The sequence below is a fragment of the Eupeodes corollae genome, chromosome 2 (genome assembly GCF_945859685.1).
Source record: "Eupeodes corollae chromosome 2, idEupCoro1.1, whole genome shotgun sequence".
NCBI classification, from domain to species: domain Eukaryota; kingdom Metazoa; phylum Arthropoda; class Insecta; order Diptera; family Syrphidae; genus Eupeodes; species Eupeodes corollae.
Genome location: NC_079148.1, coordinates 36482620 through 36509302, shown reverse-complemented (window position 1 = coordinate 36509302; position 26683 = coordinate 36482620). Strand labels below are relative to the sequence as shown.

Genomic DNA, 26683 nt, shown 5'->3' with positions numbered 1-26683 from the left:
TTGGTGAGTCGTAAGTGAAACTGACGTTTTAAGACAGTTTCGACACTGGAGTAAATGCAATTGGAAGATCTACTTTCTTAAATTTATATTGAGAATGACAGTTGCTTCCGACCAATGCGGCCTTAGTTGTAAGATCCCAATCGGCTTGGTGTAATGAACATATCAGCGACAACTTATTCCAGAATGGGAATGAGAATCTATGTATAACTTTATACCGGGTTATGCTTTCATAAAAACAGTTCATAAACAAATTTGTCTGACACATATACATAAATGTCAAAGTGTGATGTGGTGTATAATATGAAGATGGCCAAAGTAGCCCTTGGTGGTTTTCAATTTAATAAATTAAAGGACTATTCACATGAGAGCTACTAACGACCGATCCCACGCACGAATGAAAGAGTAAATGTGATTTTAAACAATTTATCAACCTAAACTATGTGAAATTTGCAAACAAAAAGGTAGACATTTTTAAAGTAATACAATTAATATGTCCAATGACAAGAATTTAAGAAAACAAATTTTTAGTCGCGAATTCCAATCTGATTTTAACGAACTGTCCAAATGAATTCGCGTTCCACATACAATCCACACTTTAACGAATGAAATGTTTGTGTCTTAACTTAAAAATGTCATTCTAGTCTTTGTTGGGCATCCGTAATGACGAATAAAATCAAGGCATGACAATAAATGTTTTAATAGACGAATATTTCCTCATTCAATTGATCGTTTGTAGCTCTCAAGTACATTATCCTTAAAAGAGAAACTAAATAAGTTTGAAATCACTTTGACATTTATGCGTATTATGTCGAAAAATAGTGGAAATAAATTTCTTCAATGACACTAGAAAATAAAAGCACTTTTAAACCTCCAAAATTATGTATTGTAATAGGTTTACCAAGCGACTTAAATAATTTCGTCATCATCATGGTTATTATTATTATGATAACAAAATTTTATGGAATATGACAATGACTTTTTAGTAACCTGTACGGATTTCCTCTACAGTATGAATATTCAAATTAAATCACGACTCAGATAATGACGCATGTTAATATATATATAATTTTGATGGCAAATCATAACTCGTGGTTTTGGAAACTTCTGAAAAAAGATATATCACTCAGAATTATGGAAGAACACTGGATAACTTCACTCGTTTAATTCTGTGTGTGGTTTTAAAGCTTAAACTTTAAGATAATGCGTATTATAAGAATCTCTTATGAGTTTTATTTGATGACTGTTTAAAACGAATATCTGGCGTTTTTCTCCAAATAATGTAATCGACGTTTGCGAAATAGAAAGATTCTTCGTAAGACTTGACACCATCAATGTTAATAATATCCAGTGCTGAGTAATCCACTATTATTCTGACTAATACGATTATTTAGAGAAAACGTATCGATATTTTCTTCATAAATTTCGAAGATAATTTCAACTTATTTTGCAAAAAAAACAATTTGCAGGTTTTTTATTACTATGCTGACCGAAACGTAATAATTTACCAACAAAAATCTTAACGTGAAAACCATTTTTTAAAAACATATTTCCTTGTTTTTACTCGATTAGTAATGACATTTGAAATTTAATTTATTAAAAATATATCCCAAACATTTAGTTCATAAATTCAATATTCCTTTTTAAAAAAACAGTATTTTTATTTCGAATTCCATCTTTTTTTTCTGATTCCAGAAAGGTGATCGTTTATTTATTGGTGCTCCTGGTAGCTGGTATTGGCAAGGTATGTTGTTTTTTAACAATTTATTTATATTATAATAAAATTTTATTTAGTGTAGAATTAACTTTTGATATATTATATTAATTGTTTAGATTTAATATTTTAAATAACGAATTAGAAGTAGAATAAAACAAAACAACAATATTAGAAATAAAACAAATTAAATTATCCCAAATCCTCTATTTCCAAATTCCTTAAAATAAAAACAGAATTTACAAAACCACACATTCTTGCCTTAAGTCTAGTTTACAAAACGAAATGAAATTTCCTTAAGAATATTTAAGAAAAAGGTAAAGACAATGATGAAACTGATCCATTTGAAATTGACATTTTAACCAACTTAAGCTAAGTACAGACGATTGTCAGATCTCTCAGTAAGAAAATTGCTTCCAACTTACATTTCTGTGTGACAACATCATCAGAAACGTCATAACCAGATATTGTCAGATGACATTTGAAACTGCTTATGCCACCTGCCAATTGCTGACAATGCCATACAAAATAAATCTTATGAGCGGGCGCAAAAACGAATCTGACAGCTATTGAGAGACCTCTGACAGATATGAAAATATTGTAAGATCCGACAAGAAATTGTTAAAATGTCAGTATAAAATGTATCAGTTATATTATTTAATTTCACTTTAATGTGTAAACTAGACATAAGTGTAATCAATACAAATTAAAAATTGGCAAAATCATATAATTTCCCGTTTGTTTTGTAATACAAAATCAATTTAAAATCAAAATATAGAAATAAATTGTACATCTTGATCAAAGTAGATGGGTATATATTTACAACAACCGCAGAGTATTTTATTTATACTTTTTGTTTGTATATTAAATTGTAATAATTGTAATTTATTTATGTGAGGTTCAAAGGTCAGCATGATGACGTGCTAACATTAATAAAAGTCAAATCGATTTATCAACCAATTTATTTACTCGCACTTTCTACAATCAAAATGTTTAAATTGAAAGACAAAAATAAAATGAATAAATAAATTGGAGCAAACATTTTGAAATTATTTTCCTCAATGGATATTAATTGAGTGGAATGACTTAAGAATTATATTTCATGCGGAATTTGTAGTTAATAACTTTGTTATTTTTTAATCTTATTCTTTTTTAATATTAATTTAATTTGACTAACAATGTTGGGGACTTGAATGAGGATTTTTTTGACATTGAAATTATGAGAATTACCAAAAATAAATAAAGAAGAAAATGAACGGGACAAAAATGATTGTTCTGTTTGATTAAATTAATTAGTAATGTAGGCTATCTTTGACAAGTCGAATCAATGAAAATTTATAAACAGGCATTAAATACAAAATATTGAACTTTGAGCCTTAAATCGTTGCATTGAAACCGATTGTTCAATATTTAGTTGGCCATGCGTAAGCGCCAAAATAAATTATATCGTAAACGACAAATCAAAAGCTTTCTGCTCTCATTGGAAATTATTACATTTGTTTAAGCCAAGATATAACAAATTTTAATAATTTAGTTTTATTTTAATTAATTATAAATGTCGCTTACGATAAAATGTCGAAATGGGCTGTTTAAAAATGGTTTGTTAAACTTTAAAAATGTATTTTCGTGTCTTCTGATCAAATAAAATAACGTAGTAAAAAGCAAAAAGTTTTTTCATTGGTTCGACTTTAAGTTTAGGTTAAATCTAGGTATCAATTTATTGAAATATAGAATTAATATTATATTTAAGCTGTTGTAGTTTAGTATATTGGAAAAACCTAACCCAAGTAAAATTTGATATTTTTGTTTCAAAATTTTGTATAACATTTATTTTTACATTTATAGTCTTGTATTTTTTTCGTAATTACTTATTTTTTACCTTTATATTTTTTTATTTATTTATATATCTTCTCGTTTCCTGCCTGTATCTGCACCCCTCTTCATTGTAATGTGCGCGACTGTTGTGTTGTGTTGCCTTATATTGTGACCTTATATAAATACCCTCTTCTATCTATCCCAATGTATACCTACGTACATATAAATATTTTTATGTATTTGCAACAAATTTTATACAATAAAATAAAATAAAAAAAAACAAACAAATATAAAATGCAATGTTCTACGAAAATAAAAACGAATCCAAAAATAATATGAAATATAAAGGAGAAGCATTTTCAATTGACCCCGATTCAAAATATCCGTATAAGCCGCCAATGTATCAAGATTTCGGCTATGGAGGTAAAGAAATACAAAAACAAAAATATAAATTTTAGTTTAGTTTTTTTTTCATTAATTATTTTTAGTTTTTTCACTTAAAAAAAGTTTTTTTTTTTCTTAACATTCTTTTGTCTCTTTTTCTTTTGACATTTTACATAAATTTAAAAATACTTTTTTTCAAAATTCAAAATTTCATTGTTGTGTTAATTAAAAAATATATTTACTCTGATGCAACCACTCACTGGTCTATTCATAATTGCTTAATTAGTTCTTAGCGTGTTCCAGAATTTTAACTGTTCACCATAGTGAAATATTGGCAACCCTTTGAAAAAAAACCGCTATACATCATATCTTTTTCATTAAATTTTTCATGACCAATTCGCACTTTTTATCCATGCTATGAAGTAATGACTGCAAATTTTGTACCATTTTAGTGTTGAATTTTGACAAGTTCAATGCGTTGTATGTTTTTACTTGACAAACTCAAAAAAGGTGACAGATTAAAAAGTAAAAGCTACTCAACTAAAAAAATGTAGCCAAAGTATTGTGTACATTCCAATTCTCATTTATGCTTATCTTGAAAAATCGGCATAGCTTTCAGAGATCTAAACTTTTTTCAATATTCTTCAAAAATTTGCTTTCCAAAAATATTTTTAGCAAAATACGCCATTTGGTACATATGTACATATGTATGCCCCTGCATTATCATTGATTGAAGTTATGATATTTAGTATAAGTTTTGCAAGATTTTATCATTGTAAAATTTTGAAAAACACTTTGTTTTTTAATTCAAAAAATGTTTGTACAATTAAGACCATTTAAAACCTAAAAACTCGAACTTAAAAAAAATACATTCGTTAAGTGCTGCATCAGAGTATTTAAAATTTATTTGAGAAAAATTAAAAACAAAAAACTTGGTGCGCTTTAAAAATAAAAATATCTAAATTAATTTAAAAAAAATCAACTTTAACAACGCTTTTTTATCTTCCCTAAAATAAGGATGAAGTAAACTTCTAACAAAATTAAAAATTTGAAAATTTTGGGCTTATTTCTAAAACTGAAACAACATTTATCTATATATAAATATTATATATTAACCAACGGCTATATATGCAAACAAAACAACACATAAAACATAATTACCATCATAATATAGCATAATACATATATAGAGTGAAAGGAGCATTTAGAACGTTCTCGAGATACGCATATTAATCAAAAACAAAAAACCATTAAAAAATCAAAACTGTTCCATTGCGTTGGGGATAAACATAAACTAAACTTTTTTAAAAAGTTGCTTTTTTTCTTCTTCTTAATCTATTATATTTGCTCTAATGCTTTTAAATATCTATTTAATTAGGAAAACATTATTTTTCTTATTTATAATTGGTGAACATTTTTTGAAAATCATGATTTTTTCTATAAAAGATATATCGACATTTTTATATGCATGACGACTAAAAGAGATTTTATTGTTCTATATGTGAATGTGGTTTTCAATGTTTGGTGTTTGTGAAGTTTTTACTAATTTTAATATAATACAAATTAACATTCTTATGTGTCTTATACTAACTTTATTAGCTTGAATTTAATAGTGATAAGTTATGCGGTGGGCTACAATCATCTTTTTTTTTCTAATAACAAATGCGAGAAAATTAAGTAAGTTTTTGTGTTTTTTTGAAACATTTACAAAAAAGTAAGTCCCTTCATTTCAGGTTTTAATGTCAAAAATTATGATAAATACTGAAATTCGCATTTGATTATCACAGGTTATAGCATCAAGCGTCTCAGTTTCAAACTGTTTTTCTCAAAATTAAAAGAATAAAAGGTACATTTAATTTCTTCTTCTTACAAAATTTGTTTTGATAATAAAGGATGGTTAAATTTTAAGGGCCGATGTTGATTTTAAATAAAACACAATTGTTTTAGCAAATTATTTAATTTTTATTATAATAACATTGGTTTGGTTCAATTACGTATGAAAAAAAATATCGGCAAAGTAACCGTCGCTATCTTGGATCACACTTCCATCCTTTGCTCCTTATTTTCGATGGCGCTAAGGTTCTATGTCGTTAATGTGCCGAATTAACTTATCCTTTAGCTCTTAAATGTTGTTGCCATTCCTCAAAGAATTGAGTCCAATGATGTCGCATGATCTTGGCGGTCAATTGAAACCGCCACCATGTTAGATAACACGGCCATTGAATTGTCGGGCAAAAGAGCCGGTGTTTCGATAGCTGTGCAAGTCGCACCTTCCTGTTGAAACCACATATCGTCCAAATCCATATCATTCATTTCAGGCCATAAAAAAGTTGTAATCATCTCGAGATAGCAACCACCATTCACAATAACTGCCTGACCGACCTTATATTGGAAAAAAAATACGGCTCGATGATGACGCTAGCTCATAAACCACACCAAAAAGTCACTATGTAGTTGCATTGGCTTTTTGAAAATCACTCTTGGATTATTCCCCCAAATGCGGCAATTCAGCTTATTGACGAATCCATTGAGGTGAAAATGTCATTCATCGTGAAGATGGTCTTCCTCGAAAATTTATCATCCACAGTTTCCATTTCTTTCCACTATTTCGACCATTGACGACTCGACGCTTAAAATGGTCAATTGACTTTAGTTCTTAAGTCAATTGCAACTTGTAAGGGTGTAAATGCAAGTCTTTATGCATAATGTTCATCAAAGACGATCGTTAGATGTGCAATTGGTGGGCAAGACGAAGAGTTGAGGTGAACGGCTCTTCAAGTACACTATCGGGAACATCAGCATAATACAGTAGTACAGACTTGGTTTGCTAAAATTTTTGCACAATGTTTCCGATTGTACGCACATTTGGACGAATTAAATGACCGAACAAATCCCGGAGTGCACGACTTGCATTTTGATTTGAATGACATTTTAACAATTAGCCTGAATAACTTTAACGCTTTACTTGTTTTGTTTTACCTTTTCTTGCTTTAAGTTGAATTAGTCTGAAATTGAGTAATGACAAATAAAAACTTGACGTTAAGGTGTTCACAACGACATTAAAAATTTAACTACCCTTTATTATCTGAATATTCAAGACTTTAAGAAAACAACATTTTAGAGAATTTTATATATACATAGGACAGGTACATCTGACGTTTTTGATAGTTCCTGAAATTCACAGTTGTATTTCCTACTCCATTTGCCCCTTTCTCCCCTGCATACAGTAATTTACTTCTAAATGAGACTTTCGTAAGAAAACAAACAATATCAACTAACTATCACTTCTTGTCCGGTACAACAAAACATGATGCTTGAATCATTTAAGGACTATTCACATGAGAGCGACCGAAGAATAATTGTATAAATCTTATTTTGAACAATTAACAAACGTAAATTCTGTGCAAATTGTTAACAACAAGGTAGCAATAAATCTAGAGTTAATCATAAGTATATAAAATTAGCTCTTTTATTGCCAAAACACAAGGCATTTAAAATAATAAATTGTTTATTGTGAGTAGCAATCTGATTGTAAGGAACTGTCAAACTTAATTCGCGTTCCATATGTGGTCCACAATTCAGCGAATAAAATATTCGCGTGCGTCTTACCCTAAAATTGGTATTGTAGTCTTTGTTGGGCACCTGTATTCTCTAATGACGAATAAAAAGAAACCGTTTAAAAGAAATGTCATAAGGACTAATATTCGTTTATTCGTTGTTCGTTAGTTGCTCTCATGTGAATAGTCCTTAAAGTCACTTGAAGAATTTTAAACCCATGATATTCTTATTATCTAGCTCAATTCATTTTGTGAATCTTTTGAGCTGATATTCGTTACATTAGACACCTCAAGATCATCCATCATCTGCGAAAAATATATTCGTTGCAGTTTGGATTGTATGTGGAAATCAAAAATAGATTTTGACACTTCATTCAACGAATAGGAACACATATGACAGCCGAGTTTGTTTTTGGAAAATTGAATAAGTTTAGTTTATAAAGGAGAATACTTTTGTGTTTGATTACAATACTTACAAAATAAGTTTTCCCAACCATCTTTAAATCACTTTTCTTCATTTATTCGGCGTTTAAACGAGCTGTAATTAATCGGAATCTTTTTTTCTTCTCGGGTTTCCTTATTCGATACTCTTCACTCTTGTAAAAGTTGGGTGCAGAGTACATCCCTCCTGCAACTTATCGGAAGAAGCTTTAGAACTTCACTTTTCTGAATGGTGACATTGAAATTTTTATTTTGACAGTTGCGAAACCAACAAAATCCAAAATAGTATATGTCAATAAGACATATATCGATTTCCTTTACCTGCTAATTAACTGGATGACAATGTTTTCATCACTACGAACATTTTCTGCCTTTTAATAGTTTGTTCCTTTTTGTAGTTAAAAATATAAACTCGAATGACAGTTTCAATCATGACTAAAAAGCCATGATTAAACTGATTTCTACTTTCATTATTATCAATGTCTTTATGTACCAAAATTCAATTTAGCTGTTTTGGATCAGTGTCATATAAAACTGCCAGTTTTTGGAAAACTTAAAATAACTTATTATTAACGTCCAAACTGTTAAATCAACGAAAAACCTTCGAGTGGACCGTGCAAAGGTGGAATGTTTGCTTAATTGGTTGGCTGAGATCTTTCCTGTGCAAGGGCTTTATTAATATCATATGAATATAATATCGCTGTCGTCAAATGTCTGGAAATTGCAATTAACGAAATGTCAAATCCCTCAAATAAATATCAAAAAATTATTCGATAGGATTTACATTACATCATGGTAAAAACAAAAACCTACTTTAAAAAGATCGCTTAGATCATCATTTGAATAAAATTGTAGCCCATACGTAGACTTTATATTTCTGTAAAATTTATATTCGTATTAAAATACATAAATGCTTTAAATATTCTACTAACAAAAACTTGTAAATTAAGTATTTATTTTCTTATATCATTCTCAAAAACGAAGCTATACATAAATGCAAAAAAATAAAACAAGTTTGTAAGTTATGGCAATGCTGCATAGATCATTACCTTATACAAATTAAAATGTAAATTATATTATTAAACTATAAAATTTATTCAAAAATTATCTTAAAGTTAAAATTTTACTATAATTAGACAAATAAACAAAGCATTGCCAGCTTTAAAAACTTAAGTTCCATAATTTCATTTAATTTTTCATCAGCAAAACAAATTTTAAAAAGTTTAAAAAAAGAAAAAAACGTTAACAAAAAATAAATAATTTAACACTTTATAGGTCAATCATATTCTTATGATATAATGCATCCAAAAAGTAAGGTCTATGCTACCACACAAGGTAGTGCCAACGATGATGACTCCTACCTGGGTTACTCCACAGTAACTGGTGACTTTGATGGTGATGGCGAAGAAGACGTAGCTCTGGGTATGCCACGTGGCACCAATCTCAAGGGCAAAATATCTGTTTACAAATGGAACATGGTGAATATGTTCAACATCACGGGTTGGCAAATTGGTGCTTATTTTGGATACTCAATGTGTACGAGCGATGTGGACGGTGATGGTTATGATGATTTGATAATTGGTGCACCAATGTATACCAAGCCCAACAATGAGGGCAAGTACGATGTGGGTAGGGTGTACATCATGATGCAGGGTAAAAACCCGAGGGAGAAATTCGCCCAACATGAATTCAGAGATGGAACAAATTCTAAAGGACGCTTCGGCCTAGCACTCACGAATCTCGGTGACATCAATCTTGATGGTTTTGGTGATTTCGCGGTTGGTGCTCCCTACGATGGACCAAATGGAAATGGTGCTGTTTATATTTTCCATGGTTCCGATAAGGGACCATTGCAATTGCCTTCGCAAGTTATCTACGCCGAGGATGTGATTGGAGTTCAACCTCCGAGGACTTTTGGTTTTTCCTTATCCGGTGGTATTGATTTGGATGGAAACTTGTATCCTGATTTGGCTGTTGGTGCTTATGCTTCCGATCAAGTTATAGTGTTTAGATCTCGGCCAGTTGCGGTGGTAGATGCAAGGACTACTTTCATGAGTCCATCAAAACTGATTTCATTGGATCAGAAGGCGTGCAAGACTCGTGACATGAGGGATGTCCCTTGCACGAATGTCAACTCTTGCTGGAGGTATTCCGGTATAAACCTTCCCGAGGTGTTAGGTGGGTGGTTTTGAAGTTTTATGTTATGAAGCAGTGGTAACGTATCTTTTCTTCTTCTATAGACTTCCAGGTTTCTTTGGTTCTCGATGCCCGCAAAATCAAGAGTCCTCGTATGTTCTTCCTCAAAACTGAAGGACGAAATATCCAAAACTCTACAATTCGGCTACAACGAGGCAAGACTTTCTGTCTTAACGAAACTGTTTACTTGATGGAAAATATCCGTGATAAGCTCACTCCTTTGGATGTCGAACTTCGTTATCAACTTAGAAGCGATTCAGCTGGACGTCGACACGAGAGAGTAAAACGTGAATCTTTGGAACCAATTATCGATCAAAACCGTGAAATTATCCAAAGGGATTCTCTGCATATCCAAAAGAACTGCGGAATGGACAACATTTGCGTACCTGATCTACGATTGGAAATTACGTAAGTCTTTAAGAGTTTCTGGTTTTCTTGAGAACATTGTTTAACTTTAATTCTCTGCAGAACTGTCAACAAATATTTACTGGGATCTCGGGAACCTTTACAAATCGAGGTTTTAATTTCGAACTTTGGTGAAGATGCATTTGAAGCTGGTTTCTATATGACAATGCCGGAGGATTTGAACTTTAAGAAGATCCAACAAATTGGCGATGGCCGGGATATTCCAATAACCTGTGCAGCTCCAACTCAAGCTTCTAACTATACATTGAAATGTGATATTGGAAATCCATTGCCAGCTGGTAAAGTGGTAAGACAAAATTATTATTCCCTTCCATAGACTGTCAAGCTCTTACTGATATCTCTTCTTCTTTCCTTTCAAGGCTAACTTTAAAGTTGTCATGCTTCCATCAGCAAAGGTTGGTATGGCTTCTAGTTATGATTTCTTCATGGAAGCAAATACTACAAATCCAGAAAAAGAAGGTTCTAAATTCGATAACATCATTCGGAAGAGTATTGGAATTTGGGTTGAGACAGAACTGGCTATAGAAGGGTAAGTTTCAATTTAGCATTTCCATAGGATAAACCTATTTACAACGTCTTTTCTCCCTTCTAGAACATCATTCCCAGAATTTGGAGACTATAAGGCATCAGAATTCAAGGCTATCGAAAATGCTACCAAGGAAAATGATTTGGGACCTCATGTCGTCCATATTTATAACATTCGCAACAATGGACCTTCCATGATCGAAGAAGCTGTTATCCATATACAATACCCCTACCAAACCCTGGGAGACGATGTTCTGATGTATCTTCTTAATCAGCCTGAAACAGATGGAAACATTGTGTGTGATCCTCATGTCAACGTTAATCCACTTAATCTACAACTTGATCAGAGTTTGGCTAAGAAGAGCTACTTGGTGTCGATTGGAGCAGTTATTCGAAATTCCACAACTCACGTCTCTCATGTCGAACAATCTTCGGGAACTGTATTCAGACCAGTGTCTACCGATCGCCGCATTGTAACCGAGGAGGAAAAACGACTATTGGACGAAGAAGAGAAACGCGAATCGAGTGGTGATGCATCGTTTGTGCATGCTCAGCGTGCAAATGAGGCTGCAGCTGCTGCCGCCGCTGCTGCTTCTTCAGTTGCTTATGCTTCAATGGCGTCAGGAGGTGAAAGTGGTGGACGTCAAGGCTATTCATCTTCATCATCCTGGAATAGTTCGTCCAGAAGTGATGGAATTAATGGCCCATCAGTTGTTGTGTCTTCAAGAAATCGAAGTGTCACATATGGCTCCGATGGCAGGCCAATTGTCGTGGAAACGAGCACTGAATACGTTCATAATCTAAATCGTCAACAGGGAGCAGGAGCTAGCAATTCGCAATATGCTCAACAAAGGACCAATATGGCTGCCAACCGCGGTGAATGGAGTAGCAATGAAGATGACAACAGACCACATATTGAGGTAAATCGGCAGTCTGCTTCATTTGCAGCAGGAGTGCCATCACGTCAATCTGAGCAGAAGGCTTACCAACAGCAGTTTGGACAACAAAATAGGCAACAATTTGCTCAGCAAGCAGGACAACAAAATAGGCAGCAAGCTGGACAACAAGCCAATACTGGAAATTACCGAACACAATATTCCAATACCTATAGCCCAGGAGAGATGACTTATGATCGTCAAGCTGCTGCTGGTCGAAGTTTGGACGGCCTTCAAGGCACAACCCTTGATAAATTCGGAGCCGGACAAGGTTTTCGTGCTGGAACTTTGGACTTGGGTGTTCTAGATCGTGGAAATGTCGATGAACAAGTTCGTCAAAGTGCATCCTCCGGTTATACTGCTGGAGGTCAACAAGGTGGATCATTTGGTGGAAGCACTTTCTCATCATCATCGGGCACCTCCGATCCTATTTACAATCAACGTTATTCAAGCCACCGGGAGAAACCCTATTATGGAACTGCTGATAGTGAATACTACTACGATCAAGACGACAACAACAACAATAACAACGATCGCACTGAATACTCCTCATCATCTTCGTCATCATCATCTGGAAACTTTGATAGCAGACGTCGAACAAGACGAGAAGCCGATGATGGAACCATCACTTTAAATAGCATTGCACCGTGTAAAACAACAAAATGTGCAACACTTCGTTGTGTGGCAAAGAACTTGGGCAACAATGATGGCGTTTGGGTTGCGATACGAATGCGATTGGTAGCTCGCACAATGGAACGTTTAGCTTCAGATGTTCCACTCAATGTTTCGACAATGGCTATTTCACATGTCACCAAATTACCGTATATTGGTGAGCCAACCGAAGAAATTATGCGGTCGCATGAGATTTTCTACAAAGCTATTCCCGAAACAATACCAGCACCGGATATTATTCCACTGTGGATAGTGATATTGGCAGCGTGTGTTGGAGCGACTATTTTGTTGTTGTTAGTCTACTTGCTGCATAAGGTAAGTGTTTTTGTTTTCTGTCTTTTTTGGACTCATTCGGGTCGTGATACAATATAGGGAACAAAGTGACAGTAATGATTTATGACTTATGACTCCTAGTCACAGAAAAAAATGCACTTCAAAAAACTTCTCTTTGACAGTTCTGCTCCTGCTTGTGAACAGTACAAAAGAATTCCATGTAAATTTAAGTTGGCAACACACGATCAATTAATTTGACCCCGATATTAAAATGGCTAAGCTTAGGCTAACGATTTAGGTCCTTGGAATTAATTGAAATGTTAATAATTAAGAAACAGAAATACACCCAAGTTAAAAAAGTCAGACAACTCCTGTGAAATTATATCAAGGAACCATTTAGGTCATTTGTGATTGACCAACTTCAAATAAAACATCTAAGGCAAATATGTCTGTGATTCTCTTTGACTTTAAGTTACAAGTTTTATAAATTTGAAATTTGGGCAGCTGTCACTTCTTTTAAAGCTTATTGACAGTCTATTGGTTGGAAAGTTAACTGCGTTGAAGTAAAGTCTAGGTATGCTAAAATGCTGAACAATTTGTTTTTCATTACATTAAAAAAATCAGATTACACCTGTCAATTTGAATAAAGGAACCATTTGGCTCGTTTTGCAAATGGCCTGCTTAAAATAAAACGGTAGAAACAACAACAACCATTTCATTTTGGTGGTCAAATACTTTGTTGGGGGTAATCTATTTTGAAGATCCTTCATTTAAGCTGTATTTAAGTAACACTTAAGCAAAATGTTAATCCTGTCTTTCCAAATCGCCTTGGGCCGAGAAAAAAAAGAAGCATAGGATCAGACGTTTTGATTTCTTTTCGCCTTATTTGAAATAAAATAAAAATGTCTGTCTAACTTTCCAATCATATTTTAAGACGTCAAAATTCTTCTTTCGAAACCTGTGTCTTAGATCTGTCCTTTAATAGTTCTGAAAAGTGACAGCTTTTAAAATGAAAGTCCAATCAATCTATCTTTTAACCTGCAATTTTAGTACAAGATCTATCCATAAGAAATTTAATACGATTTTGAGCTTTGTGATGTAAAAGAACAAGCTTAAAATTAAATAGATATTTCTGAGAGTATACAAACAGACCTTATTTGTTGATGTCTCTTGGGTCATTCACAATAGAAAAAAGATAATGCAATGATTTCGTAGAAATATTTCTATCATTAAAAATTATGAATAATTTCTTTCACTAAATATTGATATTTCTTATTTATTTATTTTCTTTTACAGTGTGGTTTCTTCCATCGAAATCGACCAACTGACAGCTCACAAGAACGTCAGCCCCTTAGAAATGGTTACCATGGCGATGAGCATCTGTAAACTCTTATATAAAACTTTATACATTAAAATATTAACTGCTTAATAGTTTATAATTATTACAACATTTGGTATACCTAATAACGAAACAAAAACAAACAAATTATTTTGGCCAAGTGCAAATATTGTTGAATATTGTTTAGAATGTTAAAAAAAAATTCTATACAAAAAATATTTTTGAAACGACTTTAGTGAAAAGACCAAATTTAAAACGAAAAAGATCACATACTTGTTAAAACATATTTTTTTACACACGACATATTCTAAATATATTTAAAACTTATAGAAAAAATTTTTGTTCAACTTGCCGCCATATAAAATAAAATCTTAGACAAAATTTCGTAACGAACAAAATTAAAATAAAAAAAATTAATTTTAATTTCACATAGATTTACATAAATAATATAACAACTTTAGTTTTAGTTATTATTATACATTGTTTTTTAATTTTGAAAAATTTACTAAATCCTAGTCACGACAAAACGAATGATTTTTTTTATTTTAATTATTTTATCTTATTTTGTACAAAAAAATATCTTTGTAAAATAATTTCAATAATATTTTAAACATAATAATAATTTCTTTATCATTTAAAAACTACTTAGTAAAGTAAATTTAAAAAAGAAAAATTAAGAACAAAAAAATGCAATCGTTTTAATAACAAAAACTAGAAAAATAATTAAGTGCTTTATTGAGTGTGAATGAAAGATTTTTGTTTTCTTTTTCAATGAATGTTTAATGTATGTAAATGTGATTGTTTCTAAGTTCTTATTATTTTTAAATTTTAAAGATAAACATACATTTTAATTAATACTTGGTTATTTATTCAATTTAAAAATAGAAATAAATTTAATAAAATAAAAACAAAACATCAACTGTGTATAAAAGAGAATATTGTATTTATTTTTATCAACAACTTAGAAAGTTTATATATTGCAATATACAAATTTATTATAACTAAAAACAAAATATATTAAAAATATTAATAACATAATTTCAATTTTTCACTGCCTTTGAATTTTAAAAATTAAACGAATAATTTGTCGTAATTTATCGAAAGGAACAAATTTCTGCTACATATCATTAATATTTGATTTCGTTTCTCAAAGGTGGAAAATGTTTTTTAATGATTTAGTTATTACAATTATTTCTTTGTATTATTAATTAAAAAATAAATCTGTTTCAAAATTTTTTTATTAAATAAAAACTTGTACATTTTACATATTTAATGCTATAGGGCTAAATGTTTGTTTTAACTAAAAATTATAATAATTACAACAAAAAAAAAATAAAAATAATTTAAGAAAAATAAAAACTAAATAATTTGCTTCATTTAAAACTGTACTTACAAAAGAATTAAAATAGCAGAAAAGAAAATAAATACATACAAAAATCAATAAATGAAATTCTTTTTATTTATTCTATTTTATTTAATCTCAAATTTTTCCTAACTTTGTTTTTTTTTGTATTGATGTGAATCCAAAATATGGACAATACTTTAAATTGTTCAGGAAATTTTACATGTTTCATATCATTGAATTTTAAATTGTTTTAAATTTCAGTGATTTTCTTTGACTTTTAGTCACAAGAATTATAATTTTGATTTATATATGTAGTCCGCTTTTCGGACATCTGTCAATTTTTAAGCTATTGGATAGGTTCAAGCGACACAATGGACTTTAAGGTAAAGCAAGTTTCTAGTGTCTAATTGGCCAGCTGTCAAAAATCTAAAAAAATGTTTATGATCAGATTTTTCTAAGAATTTTTTATCGCACAATCCAAAAAAGAAGATAAGAATTGCAAATCTAATTTGATTTTTAGGTGAGAATGCTGCTAAAAAAATCTTAGAAATATAAACTTGCCAAATTAGAGAGTAAGTATAAAGGTAATGAATTCAATCTTGTGTTGGATAGAAGATCTTTCATATGTATCTTAATTGAGATGTCTGTCAAAAACCAAAATAAACTTTCAGCTTAATACAAAAAGCACACAATCATTTATATTTTTAGGTCGAAACTTATTGTAAAATAAAGTTTTCAATTAATAATTTTTATAAATCACTGATTTTTTACCAAAAAACTCACAAAATATAAATTATTTTTCAGGCTCCTCCAAATTCTACAAAATTTTGAATTAGTACTTGTGTCAGATGGCTACATAGACCAGAAATTCTCAGATAAATTTGAATTCCTTTTGTTGACATCCCTGCTGATTTTGATCAGCTGTTTTTTCACACGTAAAACATTAACAAGAAAAAGTATCCTGGTTCCCTATCCATCTGAGATTGAACGCACCAATGAGGTGATTTCTACTCATGTCAATTTTCTTTTCCATTTTACTGAAAGCTGAATTTCATAAGACTGTAATTTTTTTATTTGCTGACAAATTTTAAAACATTTTGTTAAAGAATTCCTTTTTATATCAGAAAAGCAATAAGGAATTTTCCTTTTCGTAATTTGTTTTGTTAATTTAATCGTCTAAATGTGCGTTCAATCCGAAAAATCGTTCAAAAACTTGAGAAAACCGTGTCTGTAGAAGATGTGATAAAGCTTGTGCATGCTCGTACAGCTCGTTCTGCAGAATGAACGCGATGCTAATGTACGCGATAGTGCGGCTGAAGAGTCGTCCACCTCAATTAGTCGTCGCGTTGTGTCCATCAATTGCACTTCTCACTCTCATCGTTGATAAAAATTATGCAAAAAGACTTATATTTACACTCCTACAAGGTGCAATTGAATTAAGAACTAAAGCCTCTTGACCAATTCTTTAATTCAAGCATCGTCAATGTTCAAAATGGTGGCAGGAAATGCGCCTCATTCGGGCGAATGAGAGTGACAAGAGTGATTGTCAAAAACTAAAGTACCCACAAAGAGTGACTGTTTGTTGCGGTTTATGGGCTGGCAGCATCCTCGGCCGTATTTTGTATCAAAATGAGGCCAGGGGCGTCATTCCATAACACGATTATCGTCAGACGATATCGTTTCAACGATAGTCTCACTTCACGTAAGACGATAATCGTCAAAGCGATATCGTCAAAATGATAGCGTTTGCACGATAGCTAAATAGGTATCGTCTGTCATTAATTTCCAAATTCAACTAAGCAAATTAAAGTCAACATGTTTCGACGTAATTAAGTTTTGTTACAAAGTGGAAATGAAAACTCAAAAAAAAAAAACAATTAATACGGTTACGAAGACAATTAAGAGATGAATCAGAGCCTCTTTCTGTTCCAACCCATATGTAAGCTTTCTATTTTATATACAAACGAAAATATGTACATATTACTTATTGTAAAATAATTTAACAAAATTGTAGTTTTGTTCAACGTTTTCGAATTTCAAAAGAGGCCTTTATAATGATACTGGAAACAATAAATTTACCAGACGGTTGTCGTTCTACATACATACTTTCAATATTAAGATTTGCTATAACTATTGAGAATTTGGGTCGCGGAGGGTACCAATGGTTGATAGGCAACGATTTTGGACTCGTTCTTGCACAAAGCACATTATCCAAAATAGTTTCGGAAACAACAAACATTATGGAAGCCAAGCTATGTCTCCTGTGGATAAAATGGAGGCTATGGGGAAAACGAAAAGTCCGAAATAAAGCAACGGTTTTATCAAAAAATTTCAATACCAGGTTAAGTATACAACGAATATTGACAAAAATCGTAAATTGCAAATAGTTATTCATTGAAAATGTACTTATAATTGTAGGGTGCATAGATGGCACACATTTTTATTTACAAAAACCAAGGGAAGACGAACAAATATTCTTTAAGGGGGTATTCTGGTCTAGAGACATGAATTTTAGGTAATTTTTGAAGTGCTGTAGAAAAAGGCAAGCAACAATTTTACCATCAACTTTTGTATACATTATTTATTTACATTAGAAGCATACAAAAAAAAATAAAAAAGTAAAAAAAAATCAAAATTCCGTTAGTTATCAGCTGATGGAGTGGTGCGTCTCAAAAATTTGGTGCGTGACCATACCCACGATTTTAACTCTCCTAGAAATCTGAAATCAAAAACTAAAAAAGATTATTAATCTACAATAATGTCGCAATGTCTGGAACTACGGAAAAGTTACAAACATTTTTTTTTACAAAATGGCAACTGTATAAAGAAAAATAAAAAAAATTTACCATTTTTTTGAACATTCTTCGATTTGTTAAAAATAGTAAAAATGAAAATTGGGGGATGGCCGTAGTTCCGGACGTAGACAAGTCCCTAAAGAAGACTCTCTTAAAATTTCAAGTAAATCGGTTCAGCAGAATCTGAGAAATCGTGGGTATCAGATTCAAAAAGACAGTTCTGAGAAAAACGCGTTTAAAGTACCCCATTATGTCTTTTGTTCTATTAGTTGCAGCCCAACCGATTTGGATGGCTGCTCAGCAAAATACTTATTTCTCCAAAAATAATTTGAATTTGGGAAAATCCTCTCGTAGACATATTCTTAAATAGTTAAACTATGAAAATATGAAAAGAAAAAAAATCGTTTTTTTTTTATTTCTAGACCAGAATACCCCCTTAACAGGAAGGGAAAACAGAGCGTATATGCAATGGTTGTAAGTAATACTGAAAGAACGATATGAAAATCTATTAATCGATTTTGTTTTAAGATTTGTGATCATAAAATGAGAATAATGGCAATTAATGCTAGATACGTTGGATCTGCACACGACTCAATCGTATGGAAACATTCAAATGAAAGACAATTTTTCGAAAACACTTTTAATGTACGAGAACTATTGGCTTTTGGGTAAAAAACAACACTTCGTAAGTTATAAATAACTCATTATAACCAAAAATGTTTAGGTGATAGTTTATATCCATTAGAACCTTGGTTGCTTTCACCATATAGAAGCTCATCCGATGAAACGAAAAGTAATTTTAATAATGTTCATTCAAAAACTAGAAATGTAATTGAACGTTGTATCGATATTTTGAATGGTAAACAATATGGGAAATTACAAATTAACTTATTTTAAGACTTCAATACACATTTTTGGAATCCTTAGGTCGATGGAGAATTCTCTTGGAAGAAAGAAAGAGTTGCTACGAACTGGATAAAAATTGTTAACTTTGCAAATGTTTGTGCTGCTCTACATAACATTTGTATATATTATAATGTTGAAAATTGTAACATTTTAATAGACGCCGAAAACCTCCCTAGCTATGGATTGAGCGAATCGCAAATATCAAGTGAAAACAATGCAATGAAGCAATTAGCAATTAATATAAGAGATGATATAAAAAATTTGTTTTTGACATGATTATTTATTATTATTTAAATATATGTATTTATACTAGGTATATTTCTGAAAAAAAAATGACTTTATTAACACATAAAAACAACTGCATAAATTAACATAACTAGAAACTAAACACAAAAATACTATAGCTTAAGCAAAAAAAATGAATTCAAATGCAAAATTAATGACAATACACATACACAACTTAAAAATATCCTTTTTGTAATTGTTTTTCTGCAATGTCGTTGCGTCTTTCGAGTTGTTCTATGACTCTGACTCGGAACATTGCATCCTGCTCATTTCGCTCTCTCAAAATGTTCAGTAATTTATCCTGAAAAATTGAATCATTTTCCATTTGAGCATTCAGTAACTCATTTGTATCCTTCATCGTTTAGGGGTACTGGCTGCCACAAAGGGGGTTGAATTTCTATATTTCATAGGATGAACAATATCTACCTATATAATGTAAAAAGTTAACAACATTTCAAAGAACCAACCTTTTTCTATTTTGAACAGGCTCATTTCCTGGGAACGCTGTGGCCTTTAAACTATTTTTGAATCCGAGGAAAATGGAGCTGTCGATGATGCTGCTACTGCTAACGCCGATGCAACTGATAGAGTTGTTGCGGCTGTGGATGGTTTTGGGCTTGGAGCTCCAAAAGAAAGGCACTTCAATCCGGATACTGCCTTCCCAATTGATGTCAGCTCAATTATTTTTTCCTCATCCTCCGTAATTTTTACTTCTTCGTTTTTTTTTTTGCATTGACAACAAATTTTGGCTTAGTTTTTTCTTAGCTCGATATTTGTATCAGTCCACACCTATGTATGTACACACGTAAAATATTTATAAAATAAATTATTTACACAATCACAATTATATTTACCTTCCTGCAACCAGCAATGTTTTTCATAGGTAGGCCATTCGAATTTAAAATCTCAGCCAAACCGGCCCACAACTTACTAAGGTCCGCCTTCCCTTGTAAAGAATTAGGTTTATACCCATTGGCCAAGGAAGGATGCTCATCCATAAATTTGATACACATTTTGAGCTGATTTTGTGTTACTGCCCTATGTATTTACAAAATTATATATACAGATTTATCAATTTAAAAACATATCAGACAAAAAAAACTTACATTTTGAAACTAGAGTTTTATCATCGGAGGCAACAAATAAAAACACTAAAAGTAACAGTAATAATAAACATCACAAAGTAATTAGCATGTTTGGTAACATGACATTTTTTATAAATTTTCAAAATTTCTCATAGAGAAAAACCAAGTTTAATAACATTTTCAAGTTATCGAACAAGCATTATCTTTCGTTGAGTTCATTTTGACATTTCAGTCATACTGCACGATCTTATACCGAAAACGATTGACGAGACGAAAGCGATAAAGTTACGTGAAGCAAATTATTGACGATATCGTTAATTAAAAACACTCTATATGAAGATATAAATCCTTCGGACGTATCATCCTCCAAATCCCATTTGGTTACATTGTTGTATAGAAACACTTACTGAGTTTTGTGGGTAAATTTAATAAATTAGAGGAGAAATTACACGCACACTATGAAAAAGTTTATAAGGCTCATTTCCGGTTTAGCTTGTAGGCAAACCAAGATGTCTACCGAGGATTTATATCTTCTCCAGGTAGTTACTGTGAATGGTTTTCGCTATCGTGCGATGATAACGAACTTTGTACTGCCCGAATTGGAAGATATGGATGTGGACGATATATGGTCTCAGTGCTACGTCATAGCTAACGAAACCATGTTTCTTTTGTGCGACAAATATAATTGCCGTGTTATCTCACGTGGTGGCGATGTCAATTGGTGGCCAAGATCATGTGATTTCATTCTTGGGGTTATTTAAAAAAAAGGATTAAGTCGATTCGATATGCCAGCAACAATTCAAGAGCTAAAGGATGAGATAATTCGGAAATTTTACCGCTTAGAATGTCAATTATGCTTCAGCGCCATTGAAAACTTTTACCATCGGAAGAAGTTCGATATTCTGTTTCATACATGATTGAAATATACCAATATTATCATACAAAAAAGAAGTGACACTCATTTTCTAAATAATTTGTATTTCATTCAAAATCAACATTTACCCTTAAAATTTAACCAGCCTTTAGTTAATATATGTATGTATATCGAAAAAAAATGCTACGCAAAATTGGTAACAACTGAATTTTTACTTTAATGTCTCGAGTATTAAGGAAGAAATCGACTTCAAAATGATTTCCTCCTATGCACAATACTGTTGTTAACATAAAACAATTTTCTTAAAAATATCCGACCGCTAGTTTTTATATAACATATAAGAACTTTAAAAAAAAATTCTGCTTAAGAAAAACTAAAACTGATAAAATGGTTTTCGACTCCAATAATGTAAGAAAAAATAAAGGTTTTATTAACTTCAAACTTTATATTATCTTACACTAAGTATTGTTATTAATATTTTGTTTAAACTTAAGAAGTGTAGGGTGCATCCCAACCTGCTATTTATTTAAAAGAAATTGTGTGAAGGAAAGTTATTAAGCAATATAATATGACTTACCCTATTTTCATTCATAAACCAATGACACAAACCATTTTGATTTCAATGTTGTTAAAAACAACCACAAGCGCTACAATCGCCATAAAGATTTTCCCCTCAATTATACATTTATGTCAAAAATTTCTATTTGTCAAACAAAAACAATGACGTCGAACCAAAAAACAAACAAAAAGAATTTTTCTTCCCAAATGGCTTTGTGTATACACTTCTTCTTCTTAATTTTTCGTTTTCGGTTTGCCATACATAATACAAAATAAACAAATTAAAAATAATAAGGAAGAAGGAAAGAATTATTAATAATTCTTTTCTGTTAAATAAACAAATGAAAAAGATGAAAAAAATTGTTTGTGTTTTGCCATGAAATCGAAATCAGTTGAATTAAAGTCGTCGGTCGTTGTGGGAAACGACACAAGTGGATAAAGTGATACACACCAAAGATTTGTGAATTTTTTCACAGAGATAAATTTGTGTGTTGCAAATTTTTGGGAAAAGTGAATGGAAATAATGGATATTTTATTGAAATGCCACCGTATTTTAAAAGCCGAGGTTTTTAATATGTGAAAAGTCAATGTCCCTCATTTATCTTATTGGATAGTCAGTGAAAGTAAATTGGAGTGTAGCAACTTGCATTCGATTCCACAATATTTTCCTAATTAATTCGAATAAGTTCTCGTCTGCCGACTCATCCAAAGTTGTCCCATTTGATTGCGAATCACCCTCGGATAGTATTTGCCTTCTTATTCTTCTAAATAATAAAAATAATGGATGTTAATTTTGTCTAAAAAAAAGCAATAATTAAGGTGCTTTAGAAACCAAGCATGAAAATTCTGTGGTGTGAGGGAAAATAAAAAAGTTTACGAGTTCGGAGTTGGACTTTGGAGCACCAGCGGTATTTGCGAAATTATGTGAATTTACCATGAAATGTCTTTTTAATTATTGTAGTTCCAGTGAAATTTAAACAGTGGTGTCATTAAGTAAACCCAAATGTAGGTTGATTGTGTAATTATTATTTTCATTGTTTCTGCAATTTAAAAGTTCTTGTTTTATTTGTCAATTTTGTATCTAAGGACCTAGATGCATTTCAGTTTTTTTCTTGGTAACTTGGTGTTCAAATCAGTGGCGGTGCGGAAGGGATTTGAATGGATCCGTTGAGGAGAATTGATTTGACAAAACATAATGTAAGTGCCTACTAAAATTACGATAGTAATATTTTCTTTCAAATGCTTTATATTTACTGAATTTTCGTCTTTAATTATTAATCTACTCAGTTTATTATTTAAAAATATCTGATCGCTTAGTTATCCTTTTCCCTCATGCGTTTATATTTTTTCTGCAAGGATTTGAAACAGGTCAGTTTATATTACTTAGATCTCTGACTTTTCTCAGTGTGATTTGCAAACAGGAGACTAACCAATAACATTGGGATCTTTTCAGGCACCTCATTTTGATACTTCATCATATTAGGTCTGTTCCAGACATTTCTAGCACTAAAAGTTTGTGAAATGTCAAATTTGAGGGCCGAAATGCTCTCAGAGACAAAGTAAACTGTCAAAATGTGTGGAACGGTTTTGGTGTAAAAAAACTATCAATTCGATTTTTCTGAACATTTTACAGAATGTTTTAACAATGTTTTAGCAATATTTCTTATAAGATAAAATAAGTTTGAAGCCTAAATTTCAATTTTTTGAAAAGATATTTGAGTCGAAAATTGTTTTTTAACAACTTTTGTTAATTTTTGTTTCGGTTTTTAATTTCTTGTAAGAAAAACTGTCAATTCGATTTTTTTACAAAATTTTACTGAATGTTGACAACAATATTTTTTGAAAGATAAAAGTAAATTAAAGCTAATATCTCAAAGATTTGAAAAGATATTTGAGTCAAAAATCAATTTTGTACCAACTTTTATTAATTTTATTTTAAGTTTTTATTTCTTGTGAAAAAACTGTAAATTTCAAGTTTTTGAAAAGATATTTGAATCGATATTCAATTTTTACAAACTTTGAGTAATGTTTTTTTTAGATTTTTATTTTTTATAAAAAAATTGTCAATTCGATTTTTCTCAAAATTTTATAGATGTCAAAAACATTGTTCTTTGTTACACGAAATTGTTTTGGAGATAAAATCATATTTTAGTCGTAAAGTTTTGGAGGTGACAAATTTGTTTTTCAGTTTTTTTCTGATTTATAAAAAAAACGTAAAATGGCTTTTTTTTAATTTTATATTATATAAAATTTAATTCAAGTCTCTAGCGTTTTTGGTTCGTAAGATATTTAGGGTTAACCAAAATTTTCACCTTTTTTTTAAACTGCTATGGTAAAAAAACCACTCACGCAATTTTCTTGAGAGCCCTTTCTGCATCTTTCTGCCTTATTATCTGGTTCTTGAGCTATTTACGACGAAAAAAACGTCGCGAACGTACGGACGAACTAACGTACGAACGTACATACACACGCACGCACAGACATCTTTCTGAAAATCTTTTATTTCGAGTCTATTGACCTTGAAACGTCGAGAAATGTCAAAATTTTCAATTTGACAAATCGGACCCATTACAATAACTTCATATGGGAAGTTAATATTTCTTTATTTTTAGATATCATTACCAAAAAATTCTTTTAATATTTGGTTGCAAAACCTCTTTGCTTTGGAACCTCTCGGCATCTTCGTTCCATGGATTCAATAAGTCTGCAGCGCTTCACGGGTATAGCCTTCCAAGCGGCTTGAATGTTCGAATAAAGAACATCAAAGTTTTTAATCCAACAGCTTTTTTGACATCCGTCCGAAGATGCTCAATTGGGTTAAGGTCTGCACCTGCCGATGCCCATTCAAGTACAGTGATAGAACTGTCCCTACAAAATTTTTTTGTGATTCCAGCGGTGTGTTTGGGGTCATTGTTGAAACTTCCAGATGACTGGCATATTTTCATGTCGGGCACCATCTTGTCCCATCCGATTTATCCTCGTGTCGTCACTCCACACAATGTTTTTCCATTCAATTGCTGTCCAATTGATGTGTGATCTTGCGAACTGAATCCTAAGTTTACGTTGCCTTATGGTGACTTGTGGCTTCTTCCGTGAAACGTGACCATGCAACCCAGCCTAAACCAATCGTCTTCTAATGGTGCGAGCAGAGATCGGAGCTCCAGCTTCATTGGAAATCTGGCGTTGAATTTCTGTTGAGCTTATTTAAGGGTCTCGTTTTGCCAGCCTACCTATTTTTCGATCAACCCAGTGGGAAGTCTTACGAGCTCTTTTTTTCCGCGGTACATTTTCAGTTGTGTCAAATGCCTGACAATGCTTAATTGCACTATAAACTTTCTTTACGGAGTAGTTTAGATGAGATGCAGTCGCTCTAAAGGAATATTTAAGCTTCCACAGCTCAGCAATAGCTTTTCTGGAAGCGGGATCGCAGTTTTTAGACTTACCCGTTATGAAAGTATTTCAAATTAAAAAAAAATACTTAAAATATAATTGCAGCAACAACTTGGTTGTCTAAATGTCTACTTACCGGTGCGAAGTTACAAAGTTATTTTCACTCTTACTTAATCAAATTTAAATAGACCGTTTCTAATTAGTTGACCAACAACGACGAGAGCTTTTATATGCAGTCAGAAGATTGCAAAAATGATGTTATCTCTACAAATTAGCAGATAACATTTCTGATACACCGCTAAGGATGCAGTTATTTTGATAGAACACAGTGTTGTGAAGAAGTAAAGGAACGGAAGGATAATGTTTCTAATTAGTTGTCCACAGCTGTATATATTTTTTGTACTACAATTTTCTTCTTCAGTAACAGTTTTATAAAAAATATAAATTTTATGAAAAAATATTTTGATTAAAGGAATTAGAAATATGAACAATACTCACATTTACCAACACTAAAATGAAAATAGTCTATAAAATAAATGAATTAGTATTATATTTTTTTTTTCTGTCATTTCTTGCCGTGAACGTCAAATTCAATTTTATAGCCAGCCCAGAAATCGCCAGAAAAAATTTCTTGGACTCAATCTGGTTTTTCTCTATCGCGCGCGCTCTCTTTTGTAAGAATTAGCCCAACTTTTGAAGTGTAGAACGACATCGGACTAAAAATTATTAAAACTTTTAATCTGAAATTGTTTAAAACTAGGCATGGAACACACTGATTATGCATATCGTTCGAGTTTAAAAATATCATCGAACAGTTCTTTTTAAGTGTATTCAGCACCTACAAAATTCGATTATATTTGATTCAATTTTGGGTTTGTTTGTTATAGCCTTTTCACACCAAACCCAAAGAAAATCGTTCACACCGAACATTTACACGTTTTCATTTGACATTTGAATTTGTTAAACACTGGCTGTCAAATTTTGTATTGATTAACAAATTTGTGAGTAAAAAGTTTTGTTCTTCTCAAACTATTTGTGTAAATAAAATAAATTCTTACCAATTAAAATTGATTTTAAAGTAACACTAGCTCGTCTAGAAAAATAGTTTCAACTGAAGTTCATATACCAACAAGAACTACAAGCTCGCTTAGCTACAGCTATCCTCTTTGTT

At 31.4% G+C, this 26683-nt stretch overlaps 2 protein-coding genes across 6 annotated transcripts in view; both read left to right on the top strand.

Moving 5' to 3' along the window:
- The window catches only part of LOC129944284 (integrin alpha-PS2), a 100706-nt gene extending 86293 nt beyond the window's left edge, over window positions 1-14413 (top strand). For 3 of the 5 annotated variants that reach the window (XM_056053626.1, XM_056053627.1, XM_056053625.1), the window contains 8 exons: window positions 1693-1741; window positions 3875-3949; window positions 9184-10086; window positions 10149-10512; window positions 10573-10816; window positions 10890-11059; window positions 11123-12977; window positions 14232-14413. In XM_056053626.1, coding sequence (XP_055909601.1) covers window positions 1693-1741; window positions 3875-3949; window positions 9184-10086; window positions 10149-10512; window positions 10573-10816; window positions 10890-11059; window positions 11123-12977; window positions 14232-14321 — 3750 coding nt within the window. In that variant the 3' untranslated portion in view covers window positions 14322-14413. The remainder of the gene's footprint in view (window positions 1-1692; window positions 1742-3874; window positions 3950-9183; window positions 10087-10148; window positions 10513-10572; window positions 10817-10889; window positions 11060-11122; window positions 12978-14231) is intronic. The other 2 variants (XM_056053629.1, XM_056053628.1) reach the window with 1 other exon arrangement.
- A 7936-nt stretch (window positions 14414-22349) lies between these two features.
- LOC129948153 (protein retinal degeneration B) overlaps window positions 22350-26683 on the top strand; it is a 102655-nt gene continuing 98321 nt past the window's right edge. Inside the window, exons 1-2 of the mRNA XM_056059023.1 lie at window positions 22350-23127; window positions 23209-23319. The gene's annotated coding sequence lies outside the window, so the exon portion shown is untranslated. The remainder of the gene's footprint in view (window positions 23128-23208; window positions 23320-26683) is intronic.